Raw genomic sequence first — 20,110 nt, forward strand, 5'->3', positions numbered from 1 at the left:
ACTGCTAATGCTTAAATCTAATGCCTGCAATACTAGGTCTTTATTGTCAGTAATGTTTTTATGACTCATTGCTTATAAATATTACTGAACAAACACAAAAAACATAAAAACTATACAAACGTATTTAGTAAAGTACTAGCTGCTTACGATCACCGTAACTCACGGTCAAGTCATTGTTCTACTTATACACAGACGAACAACATACACAAAAACGAAACAATATGAACATACTAACACTACAAACTCATCTACACTTAAAAACTTTCAATATTTACAATCATTTGTGAAATAAGCACCAGCGCAACCTCCGTGTAGCTGGCGATTCTAAACTCTCTTTACAACCGCCGTAAAAATCAGAATGCAACAAATCTTCATCAAAAGTTATATTGAAGCCTTTGGAATGCGTATATATAGTCATTGACCCAATTTAGATAAATACTATATAAAATATAAGCGTTACTGCAGAAGTCGCAAATAGCGATTCTGGCATTTCTTGCATATAATGCAGGATCGCAAATAGCGAAGCTCCGGCACTCAAAGGGTTAAGAATTAAACATGTCACTATGTATATCAAGAAATGTAGAAAGTAATATCGAGTAATAATTAAATAAAATTATTAAAAAACTAAAGCTAAGGATAGAAAAAGATATATGTTGGTTTGAAAAATTCCAGTAAAGTATGTCCAGAAAGTGTATACTGTTTCTTAACTTATGCCTCCATTTCCAAATTTAAGAAGTATGTTTGAAGACTCTCCTGTACCAAGTTTGCCTTTGTGATGAAAATTTTGACTCACAAGAATCAGACTCAGACCCTATGCATATGCATAGGTAGAATTATTTTAGTTTATAGAGATTAACAACTTTACAATTTGCAAAAACAATGAAAGCAACAAAAAAGTAAATCGTCTACTTTCAACTCAATACAGCATAATGAAATAAAATTGTGTAATACATTATACTATCAAGATTTGTTCTGTGTTAGTGTATCATGGATTTCCCTGGTTAGGCTGCAAGGTTTGTAAATCCGTTCTGTTGTTACATCGATTTTGTGATGATGGAAATTGTTATTATCAGTATTATGTTTTTTGACGATTGGTTATGTAAACACAAAATAAAATTTTTTTGAGGGTATTCATGGATTTCACATGAGACCCTAATAGTAATGTTAATGTTTTAACAGCTCTGGATATGATAAAAACTTGTCAACAAAAGGACCACGGACTTCCATGGTTAGGCTGCAAGAATTTCAAAACTGTTTCTTAGTGAGCAAGTTAGAAATAAGACAAACCTTTGCACAAAGTTCCATGGAAATTTGTTATGTGGTTTTAGAGAGTGTGTGATGAGTCGGTCAGTGGATTTGGCTTTTATACACATGTTGTTATGAACATTACTACATAGTTTTCTATTACTGTATTACTGAACATTCGGAATTAACTACTTAAAAATTAACAGCAGTCAGTTTTACTGATTCATGAAATAAAAAAGTTATATAGTTATGTGGAATCCATCATGAAGCAATGATAGTGGAATTCTTCAATTAACATAGCATAGTTCAGAGCCGCTATGTGAAGTGTCTCTGTTTATGTCAGAATTCCATTTCAGAGTTAAATATATTTGTTTTGTGTTTAACAGCTTTAGAAACAAAATCAACGCCGGTTCAACTGGCACAGAAAGTGGAGAAGTCTATTGGGGCAAGAATTTTGTCTGTCTCTATGAAGAAAGGAAATATAAAACCTCTGGTCAAACAAGCAACAGGTAAAAATTTCTTGAGTTAACTGACATTTTTACCCTGATATAGGAGTTAGTATCAAAACCTTGAATAACTTTTGATAACTTTAAAGTAATATTGTGTCAAGTTGAAATGTGCATTGTTACTAAGTAGGTTACATGATTTTCACATGAAGTTAATAAATAGGATGTTAAAAATTAATTAATTGGGAGGGTAGCCTTCAAAGTATGCATTTCCTTTCAGGAAATCAAACTAGTTTTAAGTATTATTAGTAAATCGGGATGGCCCAGAAAATTCTTGTCTGTGTTTTTGTGTCTACACATTATTTTAAGAACTGTTGTGACAAGCAGTTGACCAACTTAGCACAATGTGGGTCTATTAAAGAGTAAGGTACAACCAGAAGTTGTGTTTCTCTTTATCCCTTATACCAGAAGTTCATCAAGTGCAATAAGTAGACATTTTTTTTACTAAAGTAGGCTTCTGAAGCAAAATATGAATAATACATATATGGTATATGCCTACTTCCATTTAGAAATTATAATAGGGTCCATCATATTACATCTTAGGTGCTTTCACTAAGCATGCTATGAACTTGACTTTAGTATTTCTTACTAAAGTCAAAAGTCCATAGCATGCCATATCTTAACTTGGTTGTAAAATAGTATTTAGTAAGTATTTAGAGAAATCATGCATCTATTCCATCAAATGTCAAGGGATGTTGCAGAAAAATGTGATTTATTTCATTTTTACTATAAAAAATTGTCAATCTCCAACTTCAGGGTCCAAAATCTTTGAGTCCAATTACTCTAAAATGGATGAGGAGATTGGAATATCTTCCAATGACCATCTCAGGAGTTTGTCATTGTCCCAGTTATTCAACAGGAAATTACGCACGAAACCACGTGAAACTGCTTGTATGCTATATAACATGGCTTTGGAAAAAATAACTGTCCCACAAAAAGCCCAACCAATTTGAAATTGGACAAAAATCTATCTTAAATATCTCATGTAAGATTGTTGTCCAATTTTGTTCCAATATGGCAGCCATTCAAATAAGAAAAATACAACTCAGGAGATATTTATGAACCAAGTAAAGGAAATTGTTTCTGTCCCTATGTAGTTGGAATTCTTAATTTATAAAATAAACAATATTATTAAGATTTCAGTTATCACAAAATCCACTGACTGAGCAGGAATATTTACTAAATAAAATGGCATGAGTTTAAAAACTAATAATGGTGTAAACTTATGAATATTTTGTCATTCCAGGTTCTTCAACAGTGACGAAAAGCAGCATTACCAAAGCAAAACATTCAAATACACCAGGTATACATTTAGACTTACTGCTTGTTTAAAACTTTGTTTGAATTATAGTTAAATGGCAGTAACATACTCAAAAGTTTTATTTTATCTATTTAATAAATATATTTTGTGTACGTTGAGTTTTAGATTAGTTGATTTTTATAATTGTTCATCTTCTTTGGAGCACCTATTCACATTTACAGAGTCTACGGTAAACCCTGTATAACACATATGATTTTATAGTATTTTTAACTCTAGTTTTAATACTCTAGTTAACTCTATTTTAAGTTAAGTATAATAATATACAAAAGCATTGATTTTCAAACCAAAGAATAAACATAATGTTAAATTAAGAAGAAAACAAATTTTGATAGAATCAAAATATTAAACTTACTTAAATTAAATTGTTTGTTACTTAATAAAATCAAATTGTTTGTAGTATGAGTAAGTTCCATATACTGTACAATACACGAAGTAAATAAATATTTAATTTAACAATAATATTGGATTTCAAAAAAATTAAGAAGAAAACAAATGTTGATAGAATTAAAATATTAAACTTACTTAATAAAATCAAATTGTTTGTATTACGAGTAAGTTCCATGTACTGTACAATACACGAAGTAAATAAATATTTAATTTAATAATAATATTGGATTTCAAAAGTTGTACTCCATGTGAAAATATCTATTAGTTTTATTATTTATATCAAAAAGTATATTTTGAAATAAAAAAATGTTTATATCTTTAAAGTACAGCTTGTTGAAACTCAATTTATAACAGAGAACGAATGTGCAAGAAAGATAACATCTTCATAAAGATTCTTAAAAACTGTCTTAAATTTATTCCCATTGAATAAAACCTGTGTCTGTAATTAAATTAAATTTTAAACCATTTTTCCTATCTGTTTAGGCTCTGTATACAAGACCAAGTTTGGTGTCGCAAAGAAACCGCCAAACTTCAAGTCACTCCATAAGAAACTATTTCAAAATATGGAGTCAATTGATGAGAACAAGCAACGAACTATGGCACGTGCTCAGGCTTTGATATCTTCACCAGCAGTCCCCAGGGTGAGTCCATTAGGATCTTGAACACCTTTTGTTTTGATCTTATAATGAGCCATCTACTATCATTGTCAGATGTCCACAATTTTTTTCATGAATGAGGTTTTACTATACTTTTGTTTTGCCTCACTGTGATTTCAGTATTTTTCTTATGTTAATTTATGCTCAAAATATATTATTTGTTAAAAAAATGAATCAAAGAATTTGTATCAGCTTTTGTGTGAAAAATTAAATAAAGTGTAACAAAGTGTGGAAAATGTTAACAAAAGCCGATGTTGGGTCTGCTATGAGTAAAACAAGGGTTTACAAGTGGTTAAAATGTTTCTAAGATGGCCGTGAAGACATTGAAAATGATGAATGCTCCAGACATCCCAGCACATGAAAAAAATGGAGGAAATGTACATGAATGATCACCATATTACAATCAGAGAACTCGCTGATGATGTTGGCATATCAATTGGTTCATGCCATGAAATTTTGTTTATTGTTTTGGGTATAAAACGGGTGGCAGCAAAATTTGTTATAGAATTGTTGAATTTTGAACAAAGGCAGTGGAGAATGAAAATTGCTTAGAAAGAATTTGAAATGGAATTGAGAATGGAATTTAGTGTCACTAAATGAAGTCAACGACAATGCAGAATTATTGAAGTGTGCTATAATAGGTAAACAACCCACTACCGTAATGATTGTCATATCCAAAAACATGGGTTTATGGATATGACATTGAAACTAAGGCTCAGTCATCTCAGTGGAGCATTTTGGTTTGACAAGTGCAGTCGAACATGAAGGTTACGCTCACTGTGTTCTTCAATTTTAATGGTATAGTGCATCATGAATTCTTGCTATAAGGTCAAATGGTCAATAAAGAAAACTACCTGCAAATTCAATGTCATTTGTGTTAAGATATTTAAAAAAAGGCCGGATTTGTGGTAAAACAATTCATGGATTTTGCACCATGACAATGCACATGCGTATACTTCATTGGTTGTTCATGAATTTTGGCCAAAAACAGGACTGTAATGGTGTCCGAGCCTCTATATTCTCCAGACATAATACTATGTGACTTTCTTATTTCTAAAAATAAAGAGAACCTTAAAGGGCCGTCGTTTTACAGGTATAGATGATATTGAAAGTGCATTGTTGAAAGAGCGAAAGGCTATCCTAAGGATCGAGTTTGAGAAGTGATTCAAGGATTATAAGAAGCGCTGACACAAGTGCATAATATCTAACGGGGTCTATTTTGAACGTGATAACATTAATGCTGACTAATAAATAATTATTAATTCAAAAAATGAAGATTCTCATTATTTTTTAATATACTTTGTTATTCTATCTTTGACACTGAGAAGTAATTCAGCAATGTGCTTTATTTGGAAAAAATAACCTAAAAAATAGAGCAATGGGTGGCCACTAAAAAAAGAAAAATTTCAATCCTCAATGCATTGTTTTATACATTTTTTAACATATAACAATGGCAAATTTACAAAATTATATTAAATGTACAGTTTCATTTTTTTATCCATGGACCAGATTGCTTTCAATCTGTAATTGTGATTATCCAACTTAGTCACTGTGCAATGTTTTTACAAAAGTGTAATCAAGTGCTTTGTAACGACTTAAATTTCAAAATAAGTAGTGAACTCTAATACAAAACGAAAACGTAACTAATTCCAAAAAAAGTATATATTTTGTAAACTTTCCAACTTAAATTTAAAAATAGTTACTAGACGTTAATTAACAAAATTAATTAAATAAATAAAATTTGAGTGTGGATCATCAGGTTTGTGTTTAAAAAAATTAAATATGCAGTATACATATTAAAACAGACAAATACAAAGACTAGCGGGTCTATTACTGAATTATTTATCATAAACAATGGGTACTAAGTCGTTCAAATATTCTTTATTGTCCCTCTTTGCACCATGTTGTTTGTTTATGATGGATAGAGATGGATGTGATTGTACCATATTATACGTTTTTAGTTCTCACTAAATTATTCCATAATGTGTATTGTTCATAAAGCCACTCCATGTCTTCATTTTAGTCGGTCTCTGTGTCTTAAAAATAAAGGTACAATCCAATATAAATTGTATCAGATTGTGCATTTAGAGTCATGTGAGTCCAATTTATTAATGTCAAGTTTCAAATAAAAATGTGATTATTTATTGATCAAGCGTACAATTTATTTTTGTTTTTAATATTGTTTATTGTTAAAGTTCACAAGAATGGAGTTTTTGTATTTTGTCTTCTTCAAGTTTTGTTTGTTTTGTATTTTAACATACAAAATTTTAATTGGCATTGTTCAATTTATTATGCAGTAATAACTATAACTTTCGATTATCTTTTTTCTTCTTTTCTTTTAGTGTGCTTTACTGAGTCCTAAACCTGAAGTGGCAAAACATACTACAAGTTCTAAAAAAGGTAAGTCCATTTTTTTATTTGAATAAAGATACAGTGGTTTGTAATGCCATATTAATCTTGACACTAGATGTTTGAGAAAACACAATCATTATTAAGAACAGTATTTCTATAATGCATATACAATTGGAAATAATAAATTAAATGAAAGAGCGTTAATTCGTCATTATTATGTAATAGTTAACTTAAAAATATTAGACTTTATGTATATGATAGAGAAATTACTTTAATTTACATAGATATTTGTCAGTTAATGGTCTTACATTGTAACCTTTATTGTAACCTGAGTCTTAGGCACTGATATGGTGTTCTCAAGGGTCATATTTACTGTACAATAAGATCCCTGGTCTAGAGTTAGTTATATAACAATACCTGACTAGTTCAAATATAGAATATTATTGTGAATCTTGAGTTTGGATCCAGTTCATCTTCCTCATTTAAATAATAATTTTAAGTAAAAAAAACCATAGGAATTATAAAAAATCTCAATGAAAGGGACTTAAATTGCTCTGTATGTGTATATATTATTTTTACTGGATGTGAAAGCAGATTTGCCCAATTGTACCATTAGAGAAACCATATGCTCTTATAAAACTAGAAAAAAGTACATGTTAGAGCTGCCAAGGACCAGGCTTGAAAAAAACAAAGGTAGTTATATCTATATGAAAATAAAACCATTTAATTTTGTTTTATAGTTTTAAGTTTTAACCATCTGATTTACGTATTTTAAGTATTTATATTATTTTTACATTGTTCATCGGTTTACAATTGTTTTTGATTTTTTATTTACCAAGCAATACTTTCATTATTACTTAAATAATTTTGTCTTATGTTGTCAAGCTTAATTTCATAAACTTTTTGTTTTAAACATTTTCTTATAAATATTATTCAGAGGGTTTAGATTAGACAATTTAAGTGATCACTATTTCCACCCTACTTAATAAAGATGGTGAGATTCTACCCATCAGTGTTCTTGTCCGTACACTGTAAGAGATCATGCCCCTATGTTGTTGAAACCGTAGGCTATTAAAATTTGAGTGTAACATAGTTACATTGTAGTTTTGTGTAACAAATTATTAACACTAAAATAATTTAAACATTTCAAAATCGTTGTTTTTATATCATGGTATGGATTATTTTAATTGTCTGATTTCTTCTAGCACCGGGGCGTAATTTCCTTTCACCATTGGTAAGGACACCTTTCCAGAGTATCCAGAAGGATAAACCTGTTCGTAAACCTGCTTCTCCTTCCCCTTCTGTTAATCGGTTTGGTTTTAAGAAGCCCGTTAAGAGGCTAGACAGCTCTACGATCAAAAATAAGCTACCTAACACAAATTTGTGAGTATATTCATAGTAGTTTGTATAACTAAGTATTTAACCATATTCACAAGTGCATCCATTATGTAGTTATATTCCTGCAAAGATTGTGATATGTGAATTGAATATAATCTCAACAATAAAACCCATCACAGGTACTGGGAAGCAGCCTAAGCATATTCCCAAAACTCAAATATAAAAATGTTTTTATATTGGGAATATTATTTAATGTCAAATTAACTGTCCTTATTAATTGACTGTATTAGTTTCTAAGTTAAAGGCTGGAACTCAAATTATTATAGTTTTGTTAAAGGAAATATTTATCATTCATAGTTTCAATATTTTAAAGCAAAATTTAATAAAAACTAATAAGAAAAGAAAACTTGTAAAGATACCCAAAAGATATCTAATAAAAAGACAAAACTATTAATATTTTATTTGTTATACACTGATCATAAATAATGTAATAAATGTATGTTTACTTCCCTCATACAATCTATTTCTCCACATATTTTCTAACTGACTGAAGTGGATTGCACGAGTGCAGCAAACATGCTTTTATTCTGTTATTTATTATTATTTTGCAATAAATAAGATATTAACATTTCTCTTGGGTGTCTTCACAACTTTATATTTTTATGTTGGTTTTTTTTTAAATTTTGCTTTACAATTTTTAAAAGGCCGCCATTTTGAAATTATGAATGATAAATTTTTTCTTTCCATGGAAAATATCATCCTAATGACATAGGAACATGCAAAATTACAACTCAGTAACTTAAACCGTTTCTGAGATTAAAGAAAATTGTATATACAGATTCTAAATGAGGCAAAATAGACCACAGTGTTATGGGAACTTTTTTTGTTTGTTTTCACCTATTTAACCACATCCCAAAAATTGTTTCTTATTTTTTAACACCCTGTATAAATTTGTGTTATTTTTTAGAGATTGATTTATTGTTTCTGTCTGGAGTAATACAAATGTGGTCTTTTAAGGTTGCTAACACTTGTACATAAAACAAGAATTTTTTACATTGAGTGTTTGTAATAAAAATCCGTGCGATTGAGGTTCAAACTATCTAAGTTCCACTCTACTTGAATATTTGCTACGCTTCAGAATCAAGATGCCAATTAATGTGCAGTACAGAAGGGTCGTTGGTACTGAAACTGCCTTGTTACGATATTCCATAACTGCAACTGTTACAGAACCGTGACAGTGAAAAAGTAAGAGGACAATGCAACCATTGCAACTGAATGTTCTTTATGTTCATATAGTTACATAGTCAGAAACGTAGCAACGACCCATACTTTATGAACTTTATGAAACTCTTCAGATGAGGACAGACTTTTGAATTGTCTGTTCTCTTTCACTTTACAGTCCATTTTTGTAATCAAGTCATCGGTAATGCCTGAAGGTTGCCCACATCGTGAATGTTCGTGCTGCCATCTATAAAGGCCCTAACCCATTTCCGTACCATTCCATCACTCCACCACCATGTTTTCACCATAAACACCACTGATTTGGTGATGAATGTCTTTGAAGCCTTTAGTGCTGAGAAAACATATTAAAGCACGCACTTTGTAGTCAGCAAGATTCTCAACCGGTGGTGGCATTTTAAAATTACGCAAACAGGTGTAGATTCAATCAGACAATTCTGTAATGGTGTCTGTGCCTTCCTAACAGATGTAGTTACGTGGTGCACATATGCTAAATGTTGTCCGCAGCACTGAAAAGCGTAAATTAACACAATCGCTACCAAAATGCACAGTAGTTTTGTGTGGTGGGTGACACGTGCATTGTAAGACAATAAAACTCTTGGTAGCCAAAGTGTTGTGTTATAACACTGTATAGTATAACTATAGTATTATTATTATTATTATATAACACATTCACTACCAAAGGGCACAGTAGTTTTGTGTGATGATACATTATCAGACAATGAAACTCTTGGTAGGCAAAGTCTTAAAAACTGTACTTACTTTTGAAATGCATCTTGTATTTTTAATATACCAGATTTGATCTAGTTTTTAATATTGAGGGCAAACAAAACTAAATAAATTTGGTATTTTATATATTTTTATTGCACGTGTTTGTAAAAGTTTTTTTAGAATTTCAACCACTAAGTATTAACTGGGATGTCCTTTAACTTAGTTACGTTGCAAAATTAAAATAGCATTCCATTGTAACGGAACTGTTAGCTAGTACCATAGCTGTCACAAACTAGTTATGATGGTTGGAACGACTCACACACTTCTAATGTAAACAGCTTATTATGTAATTGACCTGAGTTAATTTGAAAAGCAGTTTGTAAATACTGAAATTCGCTTGAAAATAAAGTCATTATTTATTTTTTATTTATTTAATGTACAGCTAATCTGTAATGTGTAGATGGGATCAAATTTTGTTTCTTCAGTTCTTTCTATTTATCTTTGTGAACAAGATTGAACTGTTTTAGATTATCTATATACCTGGAAATTTAATTAAGTGTATTTCAATATTTTGTTATATTTTTCAGGGCGAAGATAAAGGATCAGGAAAGGCAGATCCTGCAAGGTGTCAGAATGAATAAAAGATTCTTTCTTCAAATGAAGATGAGGGAGGGCAAGCAATAACAGTGCCTATGGACAAAGAAGCCTTAGCAAGGCGATAAACAGCTGTTTTATAGTACATAACTGTTACACCATTACATTTTATTAAATAAGTCTAAATACCTATTAACATTTATGGAAATTCAAAATGCTAATTATAAAAATTATATTTAGTAGTAAATTTCCAATGCCCAGTAAATTTTCCCCATAGGTAAAAATAGTGATGAATGGCCACGCATATATTTAACTATTTTAACATGCTATATATAACAACAGTTAAAAATCTACATAATTAATTATATAAAGTACAATGCTATCATATTACACTTTCTTGATAGTTGCTATTCTGTGATACTGTAATATACAGAATATAAAAAACTTTGAGTCAAAATGATTATTCAGTTTCTTAACCCTCTTAGATTACAAATTCCTAAATTAAGTCAATAAGTACATAAAATGCTGAGGTCGGCTACACATTTTTTTAAATATGCTGTTGTCTTATAATGCTACTGACTATTGAAAGTGTCATTGTGTTGGTTTTCACATTTTTGATGTCCTTGGAGTGTATACAACTAATATGTCTGAGCAAAAGAAGCAAGTCATTCTATTCAGCTGGTCTATCGATGTTCAGCAGCTATAGTTCTATTGTATATAGTCTTGAATGTTAACTGTTTCGTAACTTACTATTATTTAGTTGATTTATTGTTAGTTGTAATAAATCATAGTACAGAAGTAAACTAAAAGTTGATGATATATTAAGTGTTGTAGATAAGTAAATCCAGAATATATTTCAAGCTAATTGTTTGTGCTTTTCTTTTTCTTTCTGTCTATAGTTTTAAGATTGGACAAAATTTTGATGTATATTTATGTGCCGTTTTATAATGAACTAAAAACTATAAAATTATCTCTATGAATAAATACTTTTTTATTTTTCTCCATAGACTACTGCATTTTAGGTAAAATTAGATAGCATTCTTGGGTATCCCAACAGGCTGTACCACTAAAATGGTTACTAATAACATTCTGTATGTGTACCTCAAGATTTTTATTATTTATGTAATTTTGAATGTAAAATAAAAGCACATTATTCTTGGGTGCCACAGCGATGAACGTAATTCGTGTAGTAGGTCCGGAACAGTGTGTACGCAGTGTGGAGAAGGTTGCTGTGGCGTATAGCTTCCCAAACACATATGCAGATCATTTGTGTGACTTTATGCCTGTTTGTAGGCCTAGTGTATATATTTTCGGGATAAAACAAAGTAAATATGAAGATTACATGTTAATCGGAGATCCTGAATGGTGTGTGAAGAAGACTGCCATGGCGTTTAGTTTCCCAAACATGTATGCCTCAAATTCTGTGACTTTTTATGCCTGTATTATATATATATATATATATATATATATATATATATATATATACACATACTAGCAGTTACCCGCGGCTTTGCACTCATTTTTTCGCATGAAAACTCGGACAATATATTCATGTATTCTTTATCTATGACATAATAAACACTCCTGAGATAATCAATAGTCAATCAAAGCTATTCCAATCTCCTGATCCATTTTAGATCTATGTTTAAAGAACAGTGTTTTGGGGGTCTTGAAGTCGTAAAGAGAAACAGTTTTATAAGATTCATATTCCCTCCAACATTCCATGATAATTTATTGAAGTGCTCCAACGATTTCAGTAACAATAAGAGTTAGCCTTTTATCCCAATGACGAAAGTGTATCGTCCAACTAAAAAGTTGCTGCGGTCAATATGAGTCTGTTCTGGTTGTTTAAATTCGCCCGCGGTCTAATCTATATGTTGGTTTCAGAGCGTATACATAGCATTTCCATGGCATTAGATGGATTAATTATTGACCATTGGCGCAATCAAAATTTAAAATTAGATAATAACTTCGTCTCTGCAATCTGCATTACACTACTGATCAAGCAGTTTACAGTAATTTAATAGTTATTAAAATTTCAATGTAAAACAAATGTTTTCTGCCTTTTTGATGAACTTCAGCTGAAAGTATCAGTTTCACTTTGTATTACGTGTCGTAGCGCAATCTGCCAGTTTATTGTTAATGTTAATGTTTATTGAAATTAAATAAGGCTATTGCCATTTATACAATTTAATGTAAATAAAAGTCGTTTGACAGGTATTTGGTCTTCCGATCATATTGTTAGTTTGCTTATTTAAACACATATGTGACAGATACGGCCAAATACAAAATAATTGAATCGGAAAAAGTAAGTGCTCTGTGGTGTAATGGTAGCACATTCACCCGGCAAGTGAGAGATCCGGGTTCGAGTCCCGGCGGAGCAAGTACTTTTTGTGTGATTCAATGTTTATTGAAATTAAATAAGTCTATTGCCATTTATACAATTTAATGTAAATAAAAGTCGTTTGACAGATATTTGGTCTTCCGATCATATGTTAGTTTGCTTATTTAAACACATATGTGACAGATACGGCCAAATACAAAATAATTGATTTGGAAAAAAGTGAGCGCTCTGTGGTGTAATGGTAGCACATTCACCCGGCAAGTGAGAGATCCGGGTTCGAGTCCCGGCGGAAGCAAGTACTTTTTGTGATTCAAATGTTTATTGAAATTATATATATATAAACACATACTAGCAGTTACCCGCGGCTTTGCACTCATTTTTTCGCATGAAAACTCGGACATTATATTCATGTATTCTTTATCTATGACATAATAAACACTCCTGAGATAATCGATAGTCAATCAAAGCTATTCCAATCTCCTGATCCATTTTAGATTTAAGTTTAAAGAACAATGTTTTGGGGGTCTTGAAGTCGTAAAGAGAAACAGTTTTTATAAGATTCGTATTCCCTCCAACATTCCATGATAATTTATTGAAGTGCTCCAACGATTTCAGCAACAATAAGAGTTAGCCTTTTATCCCAATGACGAAAGTGTATCGTCCAACTAAAAAGTTGCTGCAGTCAATCTGTTCTGGTTGTTTAAATTCGCGCCCGCGGTCTAATTTATATGTTGGTTTCAGAGCGTATACATAGCATTTCCATGGCATTAGATGGATTAATAATTATTGATCATTGGCGCAATCAAAATTTTAAAATTAGATAATAACTTCGTCTCTGCAATCTGCATTACACTACTGATCAAGCAGTTTACAGTAATTTAATAGTTATTAAAATTTCAATGTAAACAAATGTTTCTGCCTTTTTGATGAACTTCAGCTGAAAGTATCAGTTCACTTTGTATTACGTGTCGTAGCGCAATCTGCCAGATCCAATATAAAAACACTCTAACATCAACAACAATTTATAAATAAAAAATTAATTAAATAAACTATTTAAATCGGACCAAATCATGAATCTAAAACCATTCTCGAATTCCATTGAAAACGCACAACATTTCATCAAAATCGGTCCAGTCGGTTAGGAGAAGTTCAGTTACATACACACGAACACAAGAAATATATATATATATATATATATATATATATATTATACAGTGTATATAACCTTTAGAAAAATCAAAATAAGTATGAAGATTACATATTGAAGATATGAAAGAAGAAAAATGTGAGTACATAATACGTTGTTCTTTAACTTTCATTTAGTGTGGTGTAGTCTGCCGGTAGGGCTATTACAGAGATTTTTTTTTATCATATACATAATTTTAAAAACTGTTATGTAACAATTGTATTTCAAGAAAAAATTGTACAATTATTCATTTCCACATTTATAATATTGTAACAAATGGAAAAGTGTTCCCACTAAATAATTTGTTGTATTTGATTTGTTCAAAAAACATCAAAAGTACAAAAAAGAATACTAACTCACATTTTTAAATTTTTATATGCTGCAAATGCATATACTATTTTCTTTTGTTTTATTGGTTTTATGTTATTGTTTGTTGTACATTTCAGTACAAACATTTTGATACCATTTTCATGAAAATGCCGTAAAAAATATAATTTTTAACTGGGAGCCCTGCAAACCGCTAATTATTGCCTGGTATTTCTCCCACACAACTTACAACATAAATGTCAGGTGAATTTCTTTGTCACTCAATTTTTCCTCTGCAGCATTCAAAGGGTTAATATACAGTAGTTAATATTGAACATTTATCTGTTGTCAATCTACAAAACCCTTTACTTTAAAAGTGTTATTTGCTGAAATTTGTAATTCAGTAGAATAAAATTCTAGGTATGTGAAATTTGAATTATAAAGTTAATATTGTTTCTTGTTTTTTTTTTAAGATTAGCGAGAAGTTTTCAATACCTTAAATATAGAGAAATTCTAAAATAGGTTACCAGACATTTGGAAATGGGTAAAAATTTACAAAGTTCCTATAAATGAAAATAAAAATCACACATTTAACTGTATAGCTTTAACAATTACATAAAAAAATACCAGAAACACGCAAACAGATAGGCAGAAAACTCAATGTTTTTTTACAACTTTTTAATACCTTCATCTATTCTCCGAACAATTTTAGAATCACCCTGTATAACATGTAAATAAGATCCCTTGCAAGACTCCATTTCAAACGTTATTTTAAGGCTAACATTTTAGTACTTAATGTTTCCTGTGCTACAGTATATATATTTCCAAAATATGATTTGCTGTTTTAGCAAATAACATTGAAACTATTTCACATGAGCAGTGTTATTAAAAATTTGTTATTTTGTGGAGTAAATTTTTAAAGGGATGAATTATATAAAAATATTGAGTGAATTCATCAATTTTTCCTCTTTCATGTTAATTGATTTGAGTTTAATGGTCATTCGTTACTAGTAATAAAAAGTAAAGCAAGTTAATTCTTTTTATTTATGTTGTCCAACAAAAAAAGGCTTTATTTTGTATGTACCCCACTTCATCCTGAAGTAGAAACAGTAATTTCTCTACCATTAATTAGAAAGCAGACATGATTGTAGGACGAGTTGAATTTGACCAAAATGACAATCAAGGAGAGGTTTTTATTTGTTTTCTGTGATGTTCTACCATAATAACATTGGATGAGGATGACAGAATAGTGGTTGATTTTGAATTGAACATCGTTGTTTTTAATATCATTTCATGGATAACCATCCATTTGTGGTATTGTCTAAGAAAAAAACGAGAAGCTACTCTCCAAGTGCTACTATCACATTGGGATATGTTCGTTTTTGTCAAATTATGTCCAAACGGCTTTTTCAATCAAATACTTAGAAAATATCAATATATTCCCTCACAAAACTGGAATCATTATCTTGAACGTTCTGAAAAGTTGTAATAACTGGTTCAGTCAGCTGTATAATATTAATTACATGGATGAATTGTAGTAAGAAATTGTTTCAAAAACATAAATGTAGGCTTTATTAAATTTTAAAATTGGATCAATTGAAACCATACGAAACTTGAATATTAAATCTGAGTTTATTGATATGATTTCCGCATAAATACTGCAAGACTTGATTCCCCAGATTAAATATTTATAAGAACATATTTTTTCTTGTTCGCTCCTTACAGCACATTAGCTTAAAATTTATTTTCAGCATATTAAGAGCTGGCTCTAGTAAAATGGCTTTGAGTTCTCCATAAAAACAATGTTGAACCTAGTGCAGTTTTACAGTATTTATTTTTTTTTTGTTATAGTGTTAAAGGAGATGCCTCATTTTAACACATTCACTGCTAACAAAAATATTGAAACTCATCTGGGATGCTGAAATATTTTGGTTTGTGTATAAAAAAAGGTCTCCAAACCAGAGAAAGATATGGCCAAAGTTCTGCAATCAGAGACAGCAGCACTCACAGTAAGTTCAGTGTGTCTCCTATCGGAGATGTTAGCCGTGAATGTGTGTATACTTTTTATTATTTAACGATGAAGCACAACAAAGTTGGGGATTGTTTCTGAATACTATGTAAAAATATCTTTAAGAAATGTTTGGATGCATATTAATTATATCTTTAAAAGGAGACATCAATAATTCTACAATTAAAAATAAGGATGTAAAACTGCACAAGGGTTTACATTGTTCTCATTGGGAAATTAGTCATTTTACTACAGCCGGCTCTTAACTAAGTTTGTGAAACATTCCTTAAATTGGCTCCAAGCTTGGGTTTGTGACTTTAAACCAAGTTCTGAATGAACTTGTGTAAATGAACCTAAAATGACTTGAAGATGAAATTGATTGATACCAGCTGTTACTTAGGTGAGATAATGTTCTTTGTGAGAGCTCCGTGGTTTTTCATTTGTTCCTCGGAATGGAAGCACTGAGAAGAAGCATTCAGAGGACATTCCGGCACTGTATTTAGTGTGCTGATCCCCAGTCTCCATACAATTACAGGGAGTGTTTTAATTAATTGTTAGGAACAGTCCAGCTACACTCGGAGGATTTCAATGTTTCAACCAGTGTAAGGCTATCATTTATGCTAACCGAACTAATAAAATTTAGTTGTCCTTAAGGATTTTTCAATTCAGAATTTAACGCTTTTGGTACTATTTGGATCTATGAAGTGGACGTTGAGAAATACTAACGTCCTGTTATACGGATGTGCCTGTAACTGTTGAAAATCCTGATATTTTTCACTTTTCAATTAAATTAATTGTATTTATAATAAATATAATAGTATATTCTTTAATTATAATGTATAACCAATAAATATTTGTTGAGTACAATTTTATCTCAAGTGTTTGGTGATATTAAACATGCTGAATCAATGTTTTTTACGAATGTTATTGCTACTAAAGGAAATTTTTATTTTTGTAAGCATTTGGTAGTGAGCCTACAATTTGTCTAAGAAAGAAGTCGATTGTCAGCCACAATAATTATAATGTAGGTAGATCTATTGGGTTGAACATATGAAATAATATGTTTTTTTAAGATCATATTTTTCTTGGCTTGATACATTAAACCAACAGTCAGACATGTGAATCAATGTTAAATCAGCATCAGCTAACAATATACAGACACTGAAAGTAGAGACTCAGTCTTTTATCTATGTGTCTGATGGTCAGTTAAGTGTGCCAAGCTAAGGAAAATATTATGTAAGAAACAATATCGTTTGATTTTTTTCTTTTTTGAAACGCTCCCATTTCAACCATCAAAATTAGCATGGCTGATTATCGATTTCTTTTCAAAAATGCCTTTATTGATCGAAGAAACCCAGTGTTGTGTGCTTACACAACGCAAATTAGCACTCGGCTCCTAGACTCAAACTGCAAATTAATCTTTAAACAAAATATGATTCTCTAATCGGATTTAAAGCAGCAGAAATTGATCAATGCCTAGCTGACATGGTTCGGTATTGGGATGTAGAAATGAAAAATATTTGCATAAGTTCCAAACTCATCAAAACAAAATTGAAAAAAAATTCGAGATTATACTGTTGAACATCTAGGAATATAAAAAGATTTAATTCTTTTGTTGAGTTCCACGAAACTTACTATTTGCAGTTCAGTTGAATGTGAGCATGGTTTCAGTCTTTTGAACCAGACAATTAAGGAATCTAAATCCAGGCTCATGGCATCGCATATTGACAAAATATAAGGGAAAGGATTGTGGAGAGTCCTTCACTTAGGGTATGCTGATTAGCTAAGACATCACCAGATCGCTAAACCCCAACATTATCCTTGCACAATAACCTGAAAACCCATATGGAGCATTAATTCAACCAGACATTGTATTTGCTAAACTTGAACTCTTCATTATAGTGTGTCTATAACTAGGTTTCCTGTCTTCTTAAGGATGATTCAGATGACTGCTTTTCTGCTCACACCGTCCCAGCAATCTTTGGACTCAGGTGTCAGCTGACCTGTGATGTCCCAGAAGCTAGCTCTCTCTTCTCACAGCGCACAAGTAAAACATGTGATCGGCAGAGAAAAAAATTCTTATCGTGGGCAAATAGTGGTGACACTAATTATGTACAGTTAATAATGAAAATATCCACGCCCCGTAAACAAATGGTCAAGCAGAAGTTTAGGCTATTGTTAAATTTTATTAGAAGATACGTAAAAAAATTAATTTATTAATCTATTTTTTTAAATACACTATTAATCTTTTTCACGGCTTAGCAGTCTTGCACTCGGACTGGTTATATAATATGTAGTAAAATGCTTGATAAATGTTCATCTAAAAAGTACTGTACTGGGAGAGTGCTTTCTATAGAAACTTTAAATTCGTTTATTCCCCTCTCAAAAAGAGTGACACTGTGATGCAAGTGCTGTTCAAAGCTTGGCGCCTGACAATAAATTAGAGATAATTTAAACCTCAACCAAACACTCGAGGACAATATGTTGAATTCACTATACAATATGAATTCTATACATTTTGGTGCGTTTCTCAACTATAATTAACGAAGAAATAAAAGATTCTCGTGAAAACCCTATTTTATCTTTCTTCTGCAACTCTATTGCCACTTATAAATAAAACTTAAAATCGCTACATTACTCCATGCAAAAAAAGTTTGGTGTTATTATGGCCAATTTTAGCAGGAAAACGAAATAACTATGTTTGCTCTGCAGTCTGTACATCCACTAGCTACTCTCGTCCTTCACAGTCCAGTCCAATGTTACCTCCTATGAAAAAAATATTAGATTACATAAACGCTCATCTAATATACAAAACTAAAGAATTCAAATTACAAGTATTTAAAACTTAACATTATTGTACCGCATTAAGGTCTCACAAATATATCACATAACATTTTGACGATAACTTGGTTATAATACGTTTAGCTTTGTGATACATTACATGTTATTAACAAAGCAGCTGGTAAAATATTTATTGAATTATGACAAACAAACAAACAAACAAATCTTTTATTGCTCGTCACAATTACACATTGTATGGCAAACGTCAGAATTAATTATAAATTTAAAACTCGCATACCACATTACCACCCACGTCCAAACTTACATAATGTTCATGCATTCCAGTCTCATTCATCCATCGCCAATCTCAACCCACTTTCAGCGCTGGAGTCAGTCATCGAATTGGGCGGTCTCCCAGTTAAACGCCAGAAACTCGTCAACGCTGTAGAATGCATTTGACACCAGGAAGCGCTTAAGAGACGAGCTTTTGACGCCTTGGGCGTTTGGGCGTTTGTAATAAAATTTGGCAAACTGTTGATGAAATGAACACCTGCCTGCGAAGGTAAGTGCTCATAAACCACCGTTCTATGTCTTCCCGTACGGTAGTTTATCTCTTGCCTCTAGTCTCATACCCGTGTATGTCACGTCCCCTGGTTAGGGCACATTTAGACAAACAGAACCAAGATGTTTCTAAAATGTAGAGACTGGGCAAAGTCAACAGTTGCAAAGTTTTGAATGCTGTCCTGCACGACTCTCTGAAATTCAACTTTGCGATGATACGAATAGCTTTTTTTTTGCAATTTGAACACCCTCAGGAAATTATTGCCTGTACAGGCCCCCCACAACACCACTCCATAGGAAAGGTGAGAGTGAATTAGCCCATAAATATGCCGCAATCAATACCTGACTGGGGCAGTACCGGGCCAAGGGACCTCAAAACATATATTCCTGAGGACAGTTTGGCGCACACATGGTCAATGTGATTATTCCATGTCAACCCTTCGGTCGAGGAGTATTCCAAGGAATTTTGAGGAGTAGACTTCTTCCAATAAGGAATCTGCCAACATGACGGCTGACCCACATTGGGAGTCCGTTGGACAGCAGTGTGAAATTCAACACGTTGGATTTCGAAGAAT

General features: G+C 31.4%; 1 protein-coding gene and 1 non-coding gene across 2 annotated transcripts in view; both read left to right on the forward strand.

Moving 5' to 3' along the window:
- Positions 1-11,219, forward strand: part of LOC124361978 (muscle M-line assembly protein unc-89-like) — a 37,909-nt gene extending 26,690 nt beyond the window's left edge. The window contains exons 6-11 of the mRNA XM_046816089.1: positions 1,632-1,754; positions 2,998-3,054; positions 3,943-4,100; positions 6,458-6,515; positions 7,673-7,850; positions 10,343-11,219. Of these exons, the coding sequence (XP_046672045.1) occupies positions 1,632-1,754; positions 2,998-3,054; positions 3,943-4,100; positions 6,458-6,515; positions 7,673-7,850; positions 10,343-10,439 (671 nt within the window). The 3' untranslated portion in view covers positions 10,440-11,219. The remainder of the gene's footprint in view (positions 1-1,631; positions 1,755-2,997; positions 3,055-3,942; positions 4,101-6,457; positions 6,516-7,672; positions 7,851-10,342) is intronic.
- A 1,443-nt stretch (positions 11,220-12,662) lies between these two features.
- Positions 12,663-12,733, forward strand: Trnaa-ggc. Its single transcript has one exon. It is a non-coding gene; the product is annotated as a tRNA-Ala (tRNA).
- Positions 12,734-20,110: the final 7,377 nt, after the last annotated feature.

This window comes from Homalodisca vitripennis, chromosome 5, assembly GCF_021130785.1.
Source record: "Homalodisca vitripennis isolate AUS2020 chromosome 5, UT_GWSS_2.1, whole genome shotgun sequence".
Classification (NCBI taxonomy): Eukaryota; Metazoa; Arthropoda; class Insecta; order Hemiptera; family Cicadellidae; genus Homalodisca; species Homalodisca vitripennis.